Below are 20,678 nucleotides of genomic sequence, written 5' to 3' on the forward strand. Positions count from 1 at the left end.
TTCCAGGTTTTCGTTTTTCTGCGGCCCGTCTGTATTGCGTGAGGCCACAGGAAAGTGAGAGTGTGCGATATACTTCTATCGTTAAAATAAAGATGGATAATCAACCCATGCAGCCGTTTACATACGTCACGCTGAATATGCATCATGCATATTGGGCGGGAGCGCACTAAAGGTAGTAAACCATGGGATACCCAAGTCGCGGATTGACGAAGAAAGGTGGCCCTGATTGTACGTCATCCATGTTGTTGACCTGGATCTGGCCTTGCACAACATGTTAAACACAAATTGCATGGTATGTATGCATGACAAGCATCTGACGTTTGCGTTATCCAAGATATTGCAAAATGTCATTGAAATGTCATCCTTTTCCCCCACTGTGTAACCTTCAAAATTTTCATTTCTGTTTTAGCTTCAGATACTGACAGACGCGTACACTCTAAGCTGAGCTGTTTTGTACAATGCAAATTGAGTAATGGTCGTTAGTACAGCGATCTTTCGTAACGTGCGACAGCCTTTTATTCCCACTTCCTGACCCCCCAATAGCAGAAATGAATATAAAATGCCTGCCAATGAGCCTACATGATTTTTCAGGTTTTTTGACATTGTCGGCCACAGTATTTTTTTTTACAGAACACCAACATTGAGAGGATTAAACAAGGAGTGATTGTCATCAACTACTACCGACACAGTCAGGGCTTTCTTACGAGGTAGAGACGTTCGGTCTGAAAAAGCAGCAGCATAGAGCTTGCGTGGGAATGGAGATAGTTTGGAAGCAAAGCTTGCATGACGTCAGGTACACCATATTTGACGGCATCAGTGGAGACGAAACTGCTCATTTAGTCAGCTGACTGTTACATAACCCATTGGTTTGAATGCTGGGTATAATTGGGTTATAACTTTGTTGATCATAAAATCGAATTTAACATCATACAGACTGAGCTATAGATGCCAGCAGTCATTACAAAAGAAAAGATCATGAAATTCCTCAAACACAAACACAAACACAGTTCCCATTGCATTGGACAAACTTTGTGTATTTAGGACCACCTTAATGAGCTGTCCGCAGTGAGATAACTGCGGCCGGGCCACAAGCAGCAAATGTAAAGAAACCAGACAAGTATTGTAACGTCTGTTGTGAGCGAGCTTGGATGATAAGCTATCACCGAAGAATATTACAGCTGGCCACCTACTGGCCTTGTCAAAATTTCACATCAAATATTTAAGTTCAAATGTAGTTGACAGCGCTTTTGCACAGCTTTGCGAATATTCTGCGTATTGGGTTTTAAGCGCTAAGTATTTCTCGGGTGTACTGGCCATGGCGACAGAATATTTATGAAGTTATTTGCCATCGGACACAGTTATGCTGTCGGCTGTTTGACAAGCATCGGATGTCTCATATTTCTTCAAAGGTTAACGCCTAGTTCCACAGCTCATCAACACAGCATCAACGCAGTGCCCAGAGTGCTGGACGTAAGACAAGGCCCTGGTGACGTCATTAAAGGCTTTCTGGTATGGCTGAGCCCGTTGTGTGGAGCTCACTACTCTGTCCCGTTTTAAAGCCCTGGCCTTGCGGCTCACACTTGCTCAGTTCCGTGAAACGTGATGCTCTGAAGGAAGAATGTATTTTTGGACGTATTTTAACTTCCCCCGATGATCACACGATGCCAAATCGCCTCCACCTGATAGGTCGTTTTCCCATAAATTGATCCCAGCCTTTCGTCGACACTCAGCATACACAGGTCGTGCATTCCCTGCCATTGCCGCATAGTTATGCCCTGCGTTGTTGGACACTAGAGGGGCGGCGTCACCGGCTACCAGCCGTCTTCTGCTGTCTTCCGACCGATCGCTACGCTAAGCGAAGACGGGCACAGCGAGCGCGCCCTCGGCCGACACGGGCTCGGTGGCGTAGACCGCCGAGGCCTTGTCAGCGTAGGCCCGGGAGCGACAGTCGCCGTCCTCGTGCTCCGCCGGCAGCTCGATGACGACGCGCGTAGTGCAAATGCCGTTGCCGTCCTCGTCCAGGTCGCCCGGACAGTGGGATGTGGTCGTGTCGGTGCGCGGAGTCTGGCTGGTAAACCTGTTGGCGGTACATACACGGTCAGTCGTCCATCGACGCTAGCACGGCTACCTGCGCTCGGTGGTGCGCACAGTCTCGATGACGGGCGAAGTGCGACAGTTTATCCGCCTGACTCGAGCCGGGTGTGTAACGGCCCCCGGAAGTCCGCGCGCCCGGAATGAATCAGTGGTGATGTGCTGATCGTAACCAGCGATCATTCCAATGGTTGAAATTTTGATGCATGAAAACATCAGACATGACAAAACAGTCGCTCCCCGCAGGGTTCCGACGTTGCGAACAATGGGGTTTACAAAAAAACCGTTCCAGGAATCCTACAAAGTACATAGGGTTACCAATGGTGTTGGTACAGGGTTCGATTCCCGGCAGTGCCGCCTATTCTGCCAGGGTGGGACATAGTCTCCGCAGCTGAGCGCGCCATAAAGCTCCAACGCAGGACACCCACTAAGCACATGGGTCAACACAGGCCACAGGCATACACCGTCCGCTGCTTAGGTTTATTGACCGTCCTGGTAATGCTGGCCTTCTGATATTGGGACGCCCGCATTACAGTGCTCCTGCCTACCTGAAGATTACCACACCGGCATGGAGCCAACTCACCTGAAGACCACCACTCCGATGGCCGGGTCGTAAAAGTACTTGCTGTTGCTCTCGTCGGTTAATACCTCTTGGATGTCGTTGACGAAGGTGTATTGCATTCGTGGTTTTACGTCCGGCTCCTGGTTGGCACCCACGCAGACGCCGACGAGCTGTGCCAGACCTTGCTGCACACCGAACATGTTGAACCCGAAACGGGCCGGCACGGTTGTGTTAAAGTGCATGATGTACGACTCGGCCGAGTTGAGTGAGTAGCTGACCTGCCGCTCGGCCAGCGCCGTCTCCATCTCGGCGGTCTGCAGGTCGTTGCGCGTCATGAATGTGGGGATGTTACCGGCGATGCTGAGCTGCACGCGGTTGAAGCGGTCCGGACAGAGCCCGACGCCCGGCCCCCAGTTGGGCAGGAGCACACAGCGTGCGTTCATCAACAGTGGGATGGGCCGCACCAGGCTGGCGCGAGGGTAGGTGGTAAGCGAGCCGTCCCAGTCGAGCACGACGTTGTGCCGGTTACCGTCACGCTCCTTATAGCCCGGCACGGTGCCGTCACCGTCGTAGAAGCGGCTGCCGCCGGCCGGGTCGGTGAAGTCAAACGTGGCGTTGCGCACGCTGGCAATAGGCGAAGAGAAGTACGGGTTGCTGAGCTTCTTGCCGATGGCGCCGGCCGGCCGCAGCGCGTTAGTCTGAAAGCCGGCAAACGACGTGTCCACGACATGCACGGGTCCGCGGTAGAAGGCGACGCCAATTTGCGCGTGCTGCGCGGGTCTGGAACGAGGTAACGAGCGGTCCACCTGGATGACCTGTCCGGAGGGTAGTCGGACGGCGCCCGCCGGCTCGCCCTTGTTGGCTGTGTCGCCGACGATACGGGCCCCAGACAGCATCTCGTTATGCTCGTTGGGGTTGGCCGGCCCGGCCGACGCAAAGATGAGACCGATACCACTCTCGGCAATGCGGAAGTTTGTAGCCAGCGTGTGCATAGACTTGATCCAGACACTCTCGGTGTTCTTGTAGGCCACAAATCGTCAAGGTGGAGGAACGCCATGTCGCTCCTCGGGTCGGTCGGATCCACGCGCGGGAAGTAGCTGACCGGCTGAACCGTTCCGTCAGGGAGGAGCACATCGTCCAGACGGAAACCAAAGCGCCTGTTAGAGTGTGCCACGTTACCTTGGAAGGCCTTGACAAGTGTTCGCGATGCCTGCTTTTCCACAAGACCCATATCTACGTTGGCAGAAGGACCTGTGGGCAGATCCGGCATCAAGATCCAGATGCCCATGCCTTCGGAGCCGGCCGCGACGTTGTTGATGACTTCGTTGTCGGGATTAGTCACCCAGAACGTGCTGACCTTGTTGAGGGCGTCGGTTGGCAGCAGAGTGCCCGCTTTGGTGCCCATGCCGAGGTTGCCTATCAGTCTGTTGTCCTGCTCGCCACCGTCCTCAAGGAAGAAGCAGTGACCCAGGTGGTCGAACGCCACGTTGTTCTCGGCGGTGACGTTGTGCGTGCCGTGGATGGTGAGGCAGCGCGAGAACGTGTTGTGGATGGCATTGCCGCGGATATACACGTCTTTCTGGGACGTGTCCAGGCACATGTGGAAGTGGATGGGATATGATCCGATCACTGATTGCTGCCCCATGTGGTAGAACTCGGCGTTTTCAATCCTAGCGCTATTGAAGCCAACGAGCATCTTAATCTGACCGCCAAACGTATCGTAGTCGAAGCTGTCGCACAAGTTGCTTCCGTAGCAGGCATCCTCCATTTGGCCGTGGAATTGGACGTTGCGCGTGAGGTCGCCGACCTCGCCACGCATGTCAACGCCGTCGGTGATTTCACCCCAGTGCGTGTACCAGATGGGACCCATGACTTTCACCTGCGTGGCGTCGCAGCTAGGGCAGTCCAGCAGATCGAACTCCTCCTCCTGGTCTCGGTTGAAGTCGGTGGAGGCGATGACAATCCTATCGCCGGTTTCCCAGGAGCTGACGTCAGCGGTCATAGTCAGGATCACGTCCATGGAGGGTGTAGTTCCGGCCACATAGGACGCTATTTCGGGCGGAGGACTGCCAGGACCACTGAGTACTACGGTCGACATGGCGGCGAATTCGACATCGCCGATGGTTTGCACCACGCGTCCTGTGTGCGAGCGACCGTTGTTGACCGTGCCGACCATCTCTGCGCTGTTCTCGGGTGAGCCAACGTGGCAGATAGCGACGAACGCCAGCCGCTGGCGGTCCACCATGCCACGAATGGCTGACTGTCGCTCGCCACCGTAGCAGAGCGACTCAAACACCTCCGCCGTAGCGACCGGGTCGTGCCTGCCAAACCTGGTCATCAGTGAGACGGCCACCACCACCACGTTGCCCGTGTGGTCGAGCACACGACTGAATTTTCTCGGTCCCGTCACGCGCCCCCAGTTCTGTACGGGGTTACCGTCGCTGTCAAGTTCGTACATATGGAAGCCATTGCCACGGAAGCCCTCCTCGTCCTGTACGCTGTAGATGGGGTTACCCAACAGGTCTTCGCGCGTCGATTTGGGCACTGTTGCTGCCAGCTTGGTCCACGAGCGCTTGGGCTTACCGTGCACCTCTAGGGCTCCTCGTCGCACGAGCACGGCCTTTTGCACGGCGGCGGCGCCCTCTGCCTCGTCGCGCTGACCAGTGAGCAGTACCTCGGCGCGGCTTTCGAACGGGCACTCCTCGGAGCCGATCCAGAGCTCGCCACCATCCAGCTCGATGAGGCTGGCGCTGAGCAGCAGTTCGTCGGCACTGGGGTCGAAGACCAGCCGGCCGCCGTCCACGATAGTCACGGTGCCGAGCGCGGCCGTGCTGACGTCCAGCAGCAGCGGACGGTCGATGGTGACGTCACCGGACGCCGGCACCTGCAGCAGGACGGTCCCAATGAGCTGAGCACGTGCGCAGGGGTCGCTGACGGATGCAGACACAAACTGCTCTGACCGTGTGTGTTTATGGGGGGGGGGGGGGGAGGGGGGATCCGCCGGGCTGCATCCTGACTCACGGTAGCTCTGTTTACATAGGGAATTTAAAAATGTTGCCAGATAGGCATTAAAGCGGGCCAGCTGCGGGGTTTTTAATTTTTGTGTATTCGTAGTGCCGGTAATGTGGCCCTCTTGAATCAAGCTGTGCATCGTTTCTCATCGCACTGAAGTACCTAGAATAAAAACTTGCCCGCTTTCTGGGAAATCCGTGTCATTTTTATGCTCTCAGCTACAACTTAAACAATAATACGGCGCACCACAATAATACCATCAGCAACAACGTATTAGCTGGTGTCACCCTAAACGTAGCGCTTTCGCGGTTTCATCATCGTACACACGCAGCTTCCAGCAGATTCCAGCTTCCTGAGAGCAGAAACGAGACCCGACGAATCAGCGGAGAGCTTTCAAAGATCAAGATCGATAATGATGGCCATATGACTGCGAGGCCGTTCATCCCTGGACGGCTAGGGTACCATATCGAATATAGCAGCTTGACTCAGATTCGTCCCAAGCTAGCATATTCTCCATACATAGAAATCTAGTACAATATGTTTAAGTTTTTCAGTGAGCTGCGTAGCCTGATTGTAAATTAAAAAGTACAAACGCAGTTTAAGCGCAAATTGGATCCTTTCTAACACCTGCGCAAATGTGTAGCCGGGATCGCCATTATTGCTCAGTTACATTGGAATATAAATTGTTGCCAGATTAGAACAAAAGTGTGCCAGTGATGGCAATCTCGGTTATTCTTGTGTGCAAGTGTGAGAAACCACCCAAATTTGTGCTAAAATTGTGTTTGTGTTTTTTACTTTACAACTAAGGTATGCAGCTGACTGCATTAACTTAAACATGTTGCACTAAATTTCTGTGCATGGATAATATGGTAGCTCGGAACGAAACTATGCCAAGCCACCATATTCGAGATGGTAATCTAGCCGTCCCGGGATGAACGGCCTCGCTTCCACATGGCCATTTTGATCGATCTTGATCTTTGAAAGCTCTTCGCTGATTTGTTACGTTTAGCTTCTGCTCCCAGGAGGTTGCTGGAAGCTGCGTGTGCACGAGAATTAAGCCGCAAAAGTACCACGTTTAGGGTGACACCGGGAATTACTTTGTTGCTGTTGGTATTGTTGTGGTGTGCCGTAATATTGCTTAAGTTGTAGCTGAGAACAAAAAAATGTCACGGATTTCCCAGAAAGCGGGTAAGTTTTTTATAGGTACTTAAGTGCGATGAGATACGATGCACAGCTTAACTGAAGAGCGCCACGTTACCAGCACCGCTGATGCACGGCAATTTTAAAAAGTCCTACAGCTGGCCAGCTTTGGTGCCAATCTGGCAACGTTTTCAATTCCGTATGTAAACTGAGAGGCGGGTGGGCCTCTCACCCAACTTAAGCTAAGTGCGGCCACTTTCTTGCGGATTCTTAACGTCATAGGTACCGGCGTAAACCCCAGTTCATAGAGCCACAACGCTCCTCATTTTATTTTATGATGCCATATGACGGCTATCACGTATATTGTTGTCACAAGTGCTTCCCTGTCCAGCCAAATTAATTTGATAGACATGGAGCACAATTCTATGTGCCTGAAGTCAATGCGTGGTGGTCTATACCTAAAGTTTCGCATACAAATGCAACGAGTGCGCCCAAGTCATACTGCACCGCTTTCTTTTTTATGCCTAGTTTGAACTCAATGCTATTTATTTTGTAATGATTGGTTGGTCATCCAAAACGATTCATGCACTGTACATTACTCTCTTAATGCCTAGTTTGAAATCAGATTTATTTATTTTGTAACGATGTACGTTTTTTTGGCGCCACCAAATTTGCCTTTTCCATTACCACAGAGCAGGAATGCAATGTCACATGACGATATGAAAATGTCAGTGCTCGTGATACAAATTGATGCTGCTTTTGCCAGCTATGTCAGTTATCACGTCAACTTGATTTAGAGAACTTATCATGAGGGGTAGCTATCTGTCATGCAAATATGTCACGAAGTGGGAACTCATGGACCACCTGTTAATCGGCATGTTCTTTACCCGGCATTGACGGCCTCGACAGCGGCACACCATTGGCCGGAGGCGACAACTTTGACCCCCTGCTCATCTGAAGAACGGCCAAGCCGAATTAGAAAACCAAACTGAAATCGATAGCGCCGTAGCGTGCGGTCTTAGACCACGCAACAAACCTAAGTGTGTACTAAGCTCCGCAGGTCAAGGCCAAATTATAAAAGTGCTCCTTTACGATTTGTGACGGCTCCCACAAGGCAATTCATTTAGAAGCGTATCTCATGGTGTGAAATCACTGCGGTCTGGCCAAACATGCTACATAGGAAGATATCCAATGTTACGCGCGCCGCACCAGGCCTGGAGCGAAGGCCGCGTGCCGTGCAAATGAGAGCTAAGACCTTGGTTTAGATATCAATTTTGTCCTGTTTATTTCCGTCACATTTGAACCATCTAAACGAGAAGTGGAGGAGCTTTGCCGCAATCATGGGTATCAGACACGTGAGCAGGAGCTATTACTTATTCACATAGTTTAGGCGATGTCATCAGCTTGGCGTAGGTATTCTGGGCTGCGTGCGGCATATAAGCTGCCCTGCCATCCTTTGTGAAACGTGATGGCTGTTGTAATATGTGCCCAGTGCACATAAGTTACGTGGCCAGCCTTGCTCTTCACAGCGTAGTATCTGTCTCATCGCGCTTATTGCAGTACGTTGTAACGCGCTGTGACATTGTTTCACCTAGTACGCATCTCTCACATGGTTTCAAACATAAGTCAATTGGAGAAGCGCGCCACATTATGCCGAATGTCGTCTATTGCGTTGTTGTAACGTGGGTGGTCATGACATGATATTTATAGATGTGTTGTCTCATAAGCAAGTTGGACACTACCCTGCGAAATTTCAGGTGCATACAATCCAAGTTAAACCCAACTGAAATGGTGCGGAACAATTCAAATGAATAATATCAGATGGTGGTGGCATAACTATATGAATTGTGTGGTGTCGCAAAAGATGCATGACCCCCACGACCTCGCTTGACCTCAGTGATCACAAAGTAACTACGAAAAGAAAACAAGCACAGTGAGGCAGCTTAGATGATGATCACTGCGTCGGTCGGTTCGCAGTCACCCGCCTCATTCAGAATGACAGCTGCTTGTAGGGGGACCGTATATGAGGCACTCCATTGGACATGGCGGCAATGTTAAGGGTTCCGTTACCTGACAGAGTACTCATTTTGCCCAGATCCAAACATCGGGACGTGTCCAGCACGGGAAGACAGCCAGGAGGAAGTCTGTGTTTACCTCATTACTTTTTCTTAAATAGTTTAATGGTTTGGAAATTACTTACCGGTGGGGGCATTTCCTGTCATTTCAGACATGAACAATCCATAGTCATTGGCTTAACGTGGGCTATCTATAAAAAACGGTCACATTTAGATAGCTTAGACAGCGCGAAACACACTGACTTTTATCCCGATTGTCTGCTTTCTTAGTTCAAAAGTTAGTAAAGGGGGGGGGGGGGGGCGGTCTGTTAGGCACCACCGTCATCGGGCGGGGAGGGGCATGTGTCTCTGTCGGGCAAGGGTTAAAAGTTGTAGAACAGGCAGTTATTTAAGGAAACATGTGATCAGGTCTTCCACCTTGAGGACGAAAGGCGTGTGTTGTACCGCCAAAATACAGCTTATAGGTGTTAGCAGATCAGCGAAGTAACCTAAGCTCCGACGCGTAATTGAGAGCTGTATATGTAGTGCGTCTTTAAGCGGTCTACACAGCGATACGGCCGTCATGGTGGAGTTCGTAATTATTTGGGCCAAGGAGGGCTGCATTCGGAACTTCTAAAAATCGCAGATGTGTGACATACACCTCCTGTTTCAGAGGCGGCTTGCCAAATGCCTTTCGTCAAAATTTTCGTCTCCAATCAAGTTTTGTGCGGGGCCGTGGGCACAGATTTTGTGCTCCTCGTTTTTTGTTGGTTTCTCCGAATTGACTTAGAGAAGGTCGTTAAACTCTTCTAATATTTTCTAGAAACCTTTCCTTTGAGTTGTAGCAATATTTTGGGCACATGACGTACAGAATACATCAGTAATGAGGACATGAGGAATTCCTCAAGTGATCTTTGGCAATCGTTCCAAGGAAGTGATCACCCCCGGACTACACGCGCTGCCTTACGTTTACAGAAAAGGCCGACACTTCTGGTGGATAAGACAGCTGCAAAATGCGTATTAAAATTAAGATAAAGAAAAATTAACACAACATAGTCGGTTGTAGCATCCCGTTTCATAAGGTTAAAAAGGCGTGTGATTTTGGCGCAGGAAGTAACATCTACCTCCCTACTTCGAATTCGGATGCATAATGGAACGGCAGGTGTAATGGAACGGCTTCTACGCCAGTAAAATTACACTTTTTACGAAACAATTTGAATCAAGTGGAAATTGCCTGAGCCAAGGGGTTATTACAACACATAGGGGTGAACGCTGCACGTAGGCTGTACGCGGGTGGATGTTGTAAATAGGACAGATGTTATATGTACATGTGCGAAAAGCGGTATAACCGCAGTTCATATTGTACACTCGTAGTCCTGGCCAGCACATGCCAAGAAATGCGGCGAATATAAGCCGGTAAGGCAGTATGAAAATGCACCTCTTTCCTGTCGCAAATTTCACGAAAGATGTAAATGTTTGCGCATGTTTAGCCTTGACATATACAGACATCGCGCCGTGAGTTTCGAACGATGCGTAGGGTCTGTAAGAAAACATGTGAAAACATTTACGAACATTAAAGGGAAATGCTCCCCTAATAAAAAGGCGACATTAGCAGAACGTTAATGGATATGAGAATCGTACCCGGACTTCTTCACTAACGTACTCCGTAACTAGTGACACGTTGACAGAAATGTATCGCGGTCGAATGCACTATGATGAAGCATCCACATTCTAATGTTTCCTTTATTAAAGCGTGTCTAAATCGTTTGTATATGACTGAGGTGAAACAGAGGTTTTCAACACATGCTCTCACTTACGGCGCCGGCGTCCCAGGAGGAGGCGACGCTCCACGGCTGCAGGTCGCTCGCCTCGTGCGGACACTCGGCCCCGCCCGGGTCGGTGGCCAGCACCGCCAACAACAGTGCCGTCCACATCAGCATGGTCGGTCCTCTGGTGACCCCGGGCGCCGCCGCTGGGCATTTATACAGCGCCGACCGTGATTCAGCAGCAGCTGCCTATAAGGGATGACGTATTCGGCCCGGACTTTGAGCTTGGAGATGTATGAATGTGACCGACAGCACATGGGGTGCAACAAGTGTTTGCCGCTGATGGGCTGCGACGACAATAGGCCTCTTATGAAAAGACGTCAGAGTTACTGAGATGCACTCGAACTCCGAGTTCTGGGGAAAGGGCCTTGGATGTCACTCACTGTTTGCACCTGCGTAAGAAATAGGTGAGACCCAGCGGCGTGTGCAGGATTTGCAGCGGTAGGGCACAGTTTTGTGCGTTTTTCCGAATGATTTACATCGGGGGCCTCTGATTCAGAATCTGAGCCCGCTAAGCACAGGTTGTGAAGGATAAACCCTGAACCCACCATACGGGTTGTGCCGTCCAGTTAAGCGGATAATTTTGCCTCCGCTCGTTTGCCAGATTGAACTGGAGGAGTTTTTCCTGCCTGACATTGCTGCGATACGGCCGCCCGAGCCTGGGACCCTCGATTTTTGATGCCTCCTTTCCAGTCAGGCGGGCCGTTATTGTGGTCCTTAAGGGCGCAAAAGTCGTTTAGGTTTTGGGTGTGTTTTGACGTATATTATGTACTCTGTTACGCCACCAGTTCCGTGTTTCAGATGAATTTAAGGTTTGTCTATTTGAAGCTAAAACAATGCTTATGTCTCATGTATTCAAAGTATAAGCCTTTGGTACGTCCGCAGTGGCGTCACAGGTCGGGCCAATCACCTCAGATACCACCACAGCCTCTTAACGTTTTTGAGGCCCTCTAGCATATGTAACATTGCCATTAAAGTGCGCGTTCTTCATTTGTGTGGAGTTTGAATTGCGTTAGCCATTTAAAGATCATTCTGCGCAGCTCACAGCCCAGCCCCTTGTAAGACTTGGGACCCTCTGGTTGCTGAGCTTGACGCCCACGAACCTGGGCATTATTTTTCGTGCATAATTTTTCAAGGTCACCCAGGCATGCGTGATGCCACAGAAATGTCAAGCGGATACTGTCGCCTCATTGGCCAAGTAGAGCTTAAAACCACGGAAAACATGATCATAGAACTATTCGTGTCTGCCGCACGTCAGCACGATTTCTAGCATCCACGGACTTCAGTTGGCCCTCAACCATTGTGAGGCGTTTTATGCGAAATTCGAACACGAACCATGTTCGTGCTATGTAATACAGGAAGTTGGGCAGTGGTACAAGTTATGACAGAAATAAGGTTGGTAATTATGAACTTAAGACTAGCGCCATAACCGAGTATACCAATGTAAGTATATAACGTGAAATCACGGAGTTATGTACAAGAACACTATGAGAAAGATTCGAAACGCGCGCGTAACGAAGTTTTGTTTCTGTAAACAGCGCGCTGATTAGCACACCTGTCGACAGGAACTGTTAGCTGTTCCGCACAAGCGAAGTTGACGGCTTGCGGAAGCGTATAGCATTGTTTCCGGATGATACCACGCGCTAACCTACCATCAATCATTGATTTTTGGGCGCTTCCATCAGAACAGGCTGAACCTCGTGACTAATCAAATTATTAAAAGCCCCAAATGCTATCGTCAGAAGCCCGATGAAAAATTTTGCAGGAGTTTTCCGGGACACTGTTTAACTTGACGCAGCTTCATTTGAGTACAATAATGATCCCGTAGCTCCCTGTATCGCTCACGAGGTCTCCCTCGGAGATCCTTGCAACCAATTTGGGGATTTTCATTAATAAGCCTACAGGCAAACCTTCCTGCAAGTCCACTCAAACCGCGGCGTGCCAAAACTCGCCTGCGTTTATCGTCCGTTATGCAAAACGGTGCTGTCCATATTACGTGCCCAAGTATGAAATTTTGTCGATCTCTCCTTACTAAATGTCCTAACGTATTGTGCAAGCCCTCGAACCATAACTTCGCTTGCAATTTCCTGCACGCTTTTGGAATAGGCTATCCCTCAGTAGGTGTATGTGTAGGGGTGGTCATGTTTGTCAGTAAGTAGCAACACACAAAAATAGAAATAACACCGTCACCCAATGATACTGACTTGATCGTTCAAGAATGTGCGTATGACGGGCTGACTCACGATTGCGGCGATCCATGAAGACAACTCGATGACTGAGACTTGCGAAATGAATATTTGCGAATCCAAGTCATACGGCGCCAATTGGTAGCAGATTTGTAGCACTGCTTGCGTGATAGTCACACTGCTGGCGACCTCGCCTGCGCCAGGCTTTCTCGAAGCTCAGCCAAAGCTGGATCTCCATGATCAGCAACGGTGCGCCTTATATACTACGTACATCGGGTCATTGTCATATGTTATGGAAATGATGTGATAGCTAACCAATGAGAAACGAATGTGATATGGTAAGATGGTCGGCTGAGCCAATCACAGAGCATGTGATCGCCTTACGTGCCCAGAACTTTCTCATGCAACAGATGGCTGGCGAGGCTATCAGGGCGTCTTTTTAAAGGAAGTATTAGCCTTGTTTACAAAGGGAATGAGAAATGTTGCCAGATTGGCACCAAAGCTGGCCAGCTTTGTTTTTTTTATTTTGGTGCATCCGCTGTGTTGGTAACATGGGGCTCTTAGTCAAGCAGTGCAGCGTTTTGTTATCGCATTGAAGCATGGGTATCGGAACAGGCGGGGGGGGGGGGGGGATGCGGGGCAGGGGGCCATACCCCCACTTTCAAGGCGTGGGGGGCAACAATGTTAGCTGCCCCCCCCCCCCACTTTTCAGATTACGGTTCGTGTGGGTAATCAATCATGGGTATCAGACACGTGAGCAGGAGCTATTACGTATTTACATAGTTTAGGCGATGTCATCAGCTTGACGTTGGTATTCTGGGCTGCGTGCGGCATATAAGCTGCCCTGCCATCCTTTGTAAAATGTGGTGGCTGTAGTAGTATGTGCCCAGTGCACATGAGTTACGTGGCCAGCCTTGCTCTTCACTGCATAGTATCTGCCTCATCGCGCTCATTGCAGTACATTGCAACGCGCTGTGACATTGTTTCACCTAGTACACATCTCTCACATGGTTTCAAACGTAAGTCAATTGGAGAAGCGCGCCACATTATGCCGAATGTCGTCTATTGCGTTGTTTGTAACGTGGGTGGTCATGACATGACATTTATAGGAGATGTGTTGTCTCATAAGCAAGTTGGACACTACCCTGCGAAATTGCAGGTGCATGCAATCCAAGTTAAACCCAACTCAAATGGTGCGGAACAATTCAAATGAATAATATCAGATGGTGGTGGCATAACTATATGAATTGTGTGGTGTCGCAAAAGATGCATGACCCCCACGACCTTGCTTGACCTCAGTGATTACAAAGTGACTACGAAAAGAAAACAAGCACAGTGAGGCAGCTTAGATGATGATCACTGCGTCGGTCGTTTCGCAGTCACCGGCCTCATTCAGAATGACAGCTGGTTGTAGTGGGACCGTATATTAGGCACTCCATTGGACGTGGCGGCAATGTTGAGGGTTCCGTTACCTGACAGAGCACTCATTTTGCCCAGATCCAAGCATCGGAACATGTTCAGCACCGGAAGACAGCCAGGAGGAAGTCTGTGTTTACCTCATTACTTTTTCTTAAATAGTTAAATGGTTTCGAATTTACTTACTGGCGGGGGCACTTCCTGTCATTTCAGACATGAACAATCCATAGTCATTGGCTTAACGTGGGCTATCTATAAAAAACGGTCACATTTAGATAGCTTAGACAGCGCGAAGCACACTGACTTCTATCCTGCTGCTCTAGCTGGGCTCTAGCTCTAGAGAGCTAAAGACACCAAATTCACAGGGTGTGTTGAACTGTACGTGAAATCACATAGGTCAAAGTTTAAAGTTCCTAGGTCAGGACCTTCAGGTCAGATAAGGTCAAACAAGTTCAAATTCCAGATTGGTCTCCAAATGCCTCCTAGAAAATAGGTAACTATTCTGAGCAAAAGTTAAGGTCAGCGACCATGTTTGACCTTTAAAGGTCATGATGACCAAAATGCTATCAAACTTTTGAGTTCTGCATTTCCATAAGCGACAAAGATTGCGCTAGGCAGTATGTTCCTAAGAACAAAACTGTTGACCTGGGTCATTTTAGGTCAGTGGCCTATTTTGTCCCATAAGAAGTCCATGAAAGGTGTTTAATGCGGTTCCCGCCATCCGTATATTCCAAGTAAGCACCAGAAATCAGCCCATACAACAAGCCCAAGAGTAATAAAACAGGTGGCTTTGGCCTTGGTCTGACCTTCTTGCCTTACCCTAGGTCAATGCTATTTGTTTATCCAAGTATTGGGTTGCCTAAGAAAGTATCTCAGAGATGTCCGGCTTCCTCTAACACCCCGTTGTTTGATCGGCTTGAACGATTCCTAGAACGTGCTTTCGCTGAAACCATGGCCCCAAATTTTGACCTGCCATAGCTCAACGATCTTACAAGGTACATCTAAATTTTTGATGTCAGACGATCCGCTATTCAATTGTCTATACAGCTCTGCAAAATTTGACGCGGTTGCGCTTTGCCGTTCGGAAACCAATTTGGGAAAACCTTGGAGGGGGGTCAATTTGACCCCCATACGAGCGCGTGTTTCCCCGCTTTTTCCGCGATTAAAAGTCACCAGTCACACAAGTCACAGTCAAAAAGTCACGCTTTCCGATAAGTTTATCCAACCTATCGTCAACACACATCCTATTACCACTAGTTGTGCCCTGCGTTGTTCGACGCTAGAGAGGTGGCGTCGCCGGCTACCGGCCGTCTTGTGCTGTCCTCCGGCCGATCGCTGCGCTAGACGAAGACGGGCACGGTGAGCGCGCCCTCGGCCGACACAGGCTCGGTGGCGTAGGCCGGGTAGGCCCGGGAGCGACAGTCGCCGTCCTCGTGCGCCGCCGGCAGCTCGATGATGACGCGCGTAGTGCAAATGCCGTTGCCGTCCTCGTCCAGGTCGCCCGGACAGTGGGATGTGGTCGCGTCGTGCGCGGAATCTGGCTGGTGAACCTGTCGGCGGTACATACACGATCAGTCGTCCATCGACGTTGGCACGGCTGCCTGCGCTCGGTGGTGCGTACAGCCGCCCCGACTCGATGACGGGCGAAGAGCGAGAGTCTATAGACGCCTCATAGCCTCCACAGCTGAGCGCGCCGTAAATCTCCAACGCAGCACACCCACTAAGCACATGAGTCAACACAGGCCACAGGCATACACCGTCCGCTGCTTTGATTCATTGGCCGTGTTGGTAATGCTAGCCTTCTCAAGTCGAGACGCCCGCATAACAGTGCTCCTGCCTACCTGAAGATTGCCACACCGGATACATGGAGCCAATATACATGGATACATGGAAGATACATGGAGCCAACTCACCTGAAGAACCACCACTCCGATGGCCGGGTCGTAAAAGTATTTGCTGTTGCTCTCGTCGGTTGATACCTCTTCGATTGTCGTTCACGAATGTGTATTGCATTCGTGGTTTTACGTCCGGCTCCTGGTTGGCACCCACGCAGACGCCGACGAGCTGTGCCAGACCTTGCTGCACACCGAACATGTTGAACCCGAAACGGGCCGGCACGGTTGTGTTAAAGTGCATGATGTACGACTCGGCCGAGTTGAGTGAGTAGCTGACCTGCCGCTCGGCCAGCGCCGTCTCCATCTCGGCGGTCTGCAGGTCGTTGCGCGTCATGAATGTGGGGATGTTACCGGCGATGCTGAGCTGCACGCGGTTGAAGCGGTCCGGACAGAGCCCGACGCCCGGCCCCCAGTTGGGCAGGAGCACACAGCGTGCGTTCATCAACAGTGGGATGGGCCGCACCAGGCTGGCGCGAGGGTAGGTGGTAAGCGAGCCGTCCCAGTCGAGCACGACGTTGTGCCGGTTACCGTCGCGCTCCTTGTAGCCCGTTACGGTGCCGTCACCGTCGTAGAAACGGCTGCCACCGGCCGGGTCGGCGAAGTCAAACGTGGCGTTGCGCACGCTGGCAATAGGCGAAGAGAAGTACGGGTTGCTGAGCTTCTTGCCGATGGCGCCGGCCGGCCGCAGCGCGTTAGTCTGGAAGCCGGCAAACGACGTGTCCACCACATGCACGGGTCCACGGTAGAAGGCGACGCCAATTTGCGCGTGCTGCGCGGACCCGGCGCGGGGTAGCGAGCGGTCCACCTGGATGACCTCTCCGGATGGCAGCTGGACTTCGCCCGCTGGCTCGCCCTTGTTGGCTGTGTCGCCGACGATACGTGCCCCAGATAGCATCTCGTTATGTTCGTTGGGGTTGGCCGCTGCGGCTGATGCAAATATGATGCCAATTCCGCTCTCGGCAATACGGAAGTTAGTGGCCAGCGTGTGCATGGACTTGATCCAGACACTCTCGCTGTTTTTGTAAGCCACGAAGTCGTCAAGATGTAGAAACGCCATGTCGCTCCCCGGGTCGGTCGGATCCACGCGCGGGAAGTAGCTGAGCGGCTGGACCGTTCCGTCAGGGAGGAGCACATCGTCCAGACGGAAACCAAAGCGCCTGTTAGAGTGTGCCACGTTAACCTTGGAAGGCCTTGACAAGTGTTCGTGATGCCTGCTTTTCTACAAGACCCATATCTACGTTGGCAGAAGGACCTGTGGGCAGATCCGGCATCAAGATCCAGATGCCCATGCCTTCGGAGCCGGCCGCGACGTTGTTGATGACCTCGTTATCGGGGTTGGTTACCCAGAATGTGCTAACCTTGTTGAAGGCGTCGGTTGGCAGGAGGGTGCCTGCTTTGGTGCCCATGCCGAGGTTGCCTATCAGCCTGTTGTCCTGCTCGCCACCGTCCTCAAGGAAGAAGCAGTGACCCAGGTGGTCGAACGCCACGTTGTTCTCGGCGGTGACGTTGTGCGTGCCGTGGATGGTGAGGCAGCGCGAGAACGTGTTGTGGATGGCATTGCCGCGGATATACACGTCTTTCTGTGACGTGTCCAAGCACATGTGGAAGTGGATGGGATATGATCCGATGACAGGCTGCTGCCCCATGTGGTAGAACTCGGCGTTTTTCAATCCTGGCGCTGTTGAAGCCAGATAGCATTTTAATGTGTCCGCCAAACGTGTCGTAGTCAAAGCTGTCGCACAAGTTGCTTCCGTAGCAGGCATCCTCCATTTGGCCGTGGAATTGGACGTTGCGCGTGAGGTCACCGACCTCGCCACGCATGTCAACGCCGTCGGTGATTTCACCCCAGTGCGTGTACCAGATGGGACCCATGATTTTCACCTGCGTGGCGTCGCAGCTAGGACAGTCCAGCAGATCGAACTCCTCCTCCTGGTCTCGGTTGAAGTCGGTGGAGGCGATGACAATCCTATCACCGGTCTCCCAGGAGCTGACGTCAGCGGTCATTGTGAGGATCACCTCCATGGAGGGTGTGGTGCCGGCCGCGTAGGACGCCATTTCGGGCAGGGGGCTGTCGGAGCCACTGAGCACCACGGTCGACATGGCGGCGAATTCGACATCGCCGATGGTTTGCACCACGCGTCCTGTGTGCGAACGACCGTTGTTGACCGTGCCGACCATCTCTACGCTGTTCTCGGGTGAGCCAACGTGGCAGATAGCGACGAACGCCAGCCGCTGCTGGTCCACCATGCTGCGAATGGCTGACTGCCGCTCGCCACCGTAGCAGAGCGTCTCAAACACCTCCGCCGTAGCGACCGGGTCGTGCCTGCCGAACCTGGCCTTTTGTGAGACGGCCACCACCACCACGTTGTCTGTGTGGTCCAGCACCTGGTTGAACTTACTTGATCCAAACACGCTTCCCCAATTCATTACGGGGTTGCCGCCGCTGTCGAACTCGTACATGTGGAAGCCATTGCGGCTCAGATCCTCCTCGTCTTGTACGCTGTAAATGGGATTACCCAACAGGTCTTCGCGCGTTGATTTGGGCACGGTTGCTGCCAGCTTAGTCCACGAGCGCTTGGGCTTACCGTGCACCTCTAGGGCTCCTCGTCGCACGAGCACGGCCTTTTGCACGTCGGCGGCGCCCTCTGCCTCGTCGCGCTGACCAGTGAGCAGTACCTCGGCGCGGCTTTCGAACGGGCACTCCTCGGAGCCGATCCAGAGCTCGCCGCCATCCAGCTCGATAAGGCTGGCGCTGAGCAGCAGTTCGTCGGCACTGGGGTCGAAGACCAGCCGGCCACCGTCCACGATAGTCACGGTGCCGAGCGCGGCCGTGCTGACGTCCAGCAGCAGCGGACGGTCGATGGTGACGTCACCGGATGCCGGCACCTGGAGCAGGACCGTCCCAATGAGCCGAGCACGTGCGCAGGGGCCGCTGACGGATGCAGACACAAGCTGCTCTGACCGACTGGGGACATCCGTCCGGCCTGCATCCTGACTCACGTACAGCGTGGGCTCCGTGGTCAGCGAGTGACTGAAATGTTCTTTTAGCTCAACACAAAACTCGTGAAACATTTTCCCAGGGATATCTGCGTTTTTCTCGTGCTATTTCTTGTGTTATGTATCACGAAATAAATATTTATAGTTATATACATATGTAGATATACTCATTTCGTCCTCATACATTGAGGTCGAAATTGTGGCCACATCTTGGCAACCAGGGGTCGAAGGGATAAGAAATTGACGCGCTTAGATAGATAATTGCACGGGAAATCGCGGGGGTCACACGTGTGGTCGCACGTGCCACCGGCCGCGCGCACAGGATTGACGATGATGAATTTGGTGGGTTGTTACGGTTACGCTACTATAAGTAAGCACATAATATTTTTTGCTTCGGTTGCGTCTGTCATGTTTTGCGTAACGCTGCGCACGCGCCGAACGGCGCACCACTGATTGGTGAAATTTTAACACGACCCTCGGGCGCACGAGGCTTAGTTCCATGGATAAATTGCGTGACGCTGTGGTCCGAGCATAGGACTGGCATAACTTTAATCCTTACTGCGTCTAGAACGTGGTTGGCAAAACGCAGCCAAAGGCTCTTGGAAGCCCAGAAAGGTACGACATATTTTCACCGATGCTCTTACATGTCAAACGCATTGTACAAGACACAGCACCGGACGTCCAACATTGATTTGTCAAAGCAGGCATGCGTGCAACACAGAGTCGCTTACCAGGCGGGCACACCGCTCGGGAAAAGGCGGACCGAACTAGGTTGCTCATTTCAAAGTAGAAGAACAAGGTTATATGTTTGAATAAGTGATTTTATCTTTAGATATAACGCTTCATCCACATCGATTAATGTGAGATAGCCGTCCAGGTCAGGCACATAAGTGCCAGACCTGGACGAGTCAGTCCTGGTCACGATTGGAATATGTCAATGCATGGATGGAATGCATTCATGCATGAATGTAAGGGGTCAACGGGCGAGTAGAATTTGCCATGTGATCACTGTGTTCTGAAAAGCAAACATTGTGTATGGGCTGTCAACACCAGCGGCGGCGCCACCAGCTTTTGACAGAGTGGCGAGGTCGTGAAGTCATTAACATCGGAATGAACAAATTAACACGAAATCACGGATTTAAGTAATGACGTTCTCGTCACTGGTCATCAGTATGCTAATTCTCCATGTGATTTGCGCTGCACCACCGTGAGGCATGGAGGCGCGGGAACCGGGGATGGAGGTAAAGACGGAGACCTACCACTTTCTGAATAGTTAGCATTGGTATTCCCTTTCCATCCCAGTGTGAAATGACGTCCTCTGCAGCATGCGGGCGGAAACTGTTCAATGCAGATTCATAGCTTCTTCTTAGCACAGTGCATTTGATCATCTAAACTGATTGGCTATGTGCTGCATCAGCGTATTTGCCTATTATTGTATTCGCCCCATAGACATGGCAAGTATGACTCAGGCCGAGCGGGGCTTGAGGGCTGAATGCGGA

At 51.4% G+C, this 20,678-nt stretch overlaps 1 protein-coding gene across 1 annotated transcript; it reads right to left on the bottom strand.

Annotated features, from left to right (window-relative positions):
• Positions 1-1,851: 1,851 nt before the first annotated feature.
• On the bottom strand, positions 1,852-10,803 carry LOC119092219 (cell migration-inducing and hyaluronan-binding protein). Its single transcript, XM_037215194.1, has 4 exons — positions 10,677-10,803; positions 3,685-5,537; positions 2,675-3,607; positions 1,852-2,077 (listed from the first exon to the last, which is right to left on the bottom strand). Exons 1-4 carry the CDS (start codon positions 10,797-10,799, stop codon positions 1,852-1,854), a joined length of 3,135 nt encoding a protein of 1,044 aa, XP_037071089.1. The 5' UTR covers positions 10,800-10,803.
• Positions 10,804-20,678: the final 9,875 nt, after the last annotated feature.

This window comes from Pollicipes pollicipes, unplaced genomic scaffold (assembly GCF_011947565.3).
Source record: "Pollicipes pollicipes isolate AB1234 unplaced genomic scaffold, Ppol_2.1 Scaffold_3447;HRSCAF=4054_pilon_pilon_pilon, whole genome shotgun sequence".
In the NCBI taxonomy this organism is placed as follows: Eukaryota; Metazoa; Arthropoda; class Thecostraca; order Pollicipedomorpha; family Pollicipedidae; genus Pollicipes; species Pollicipes pollicipes.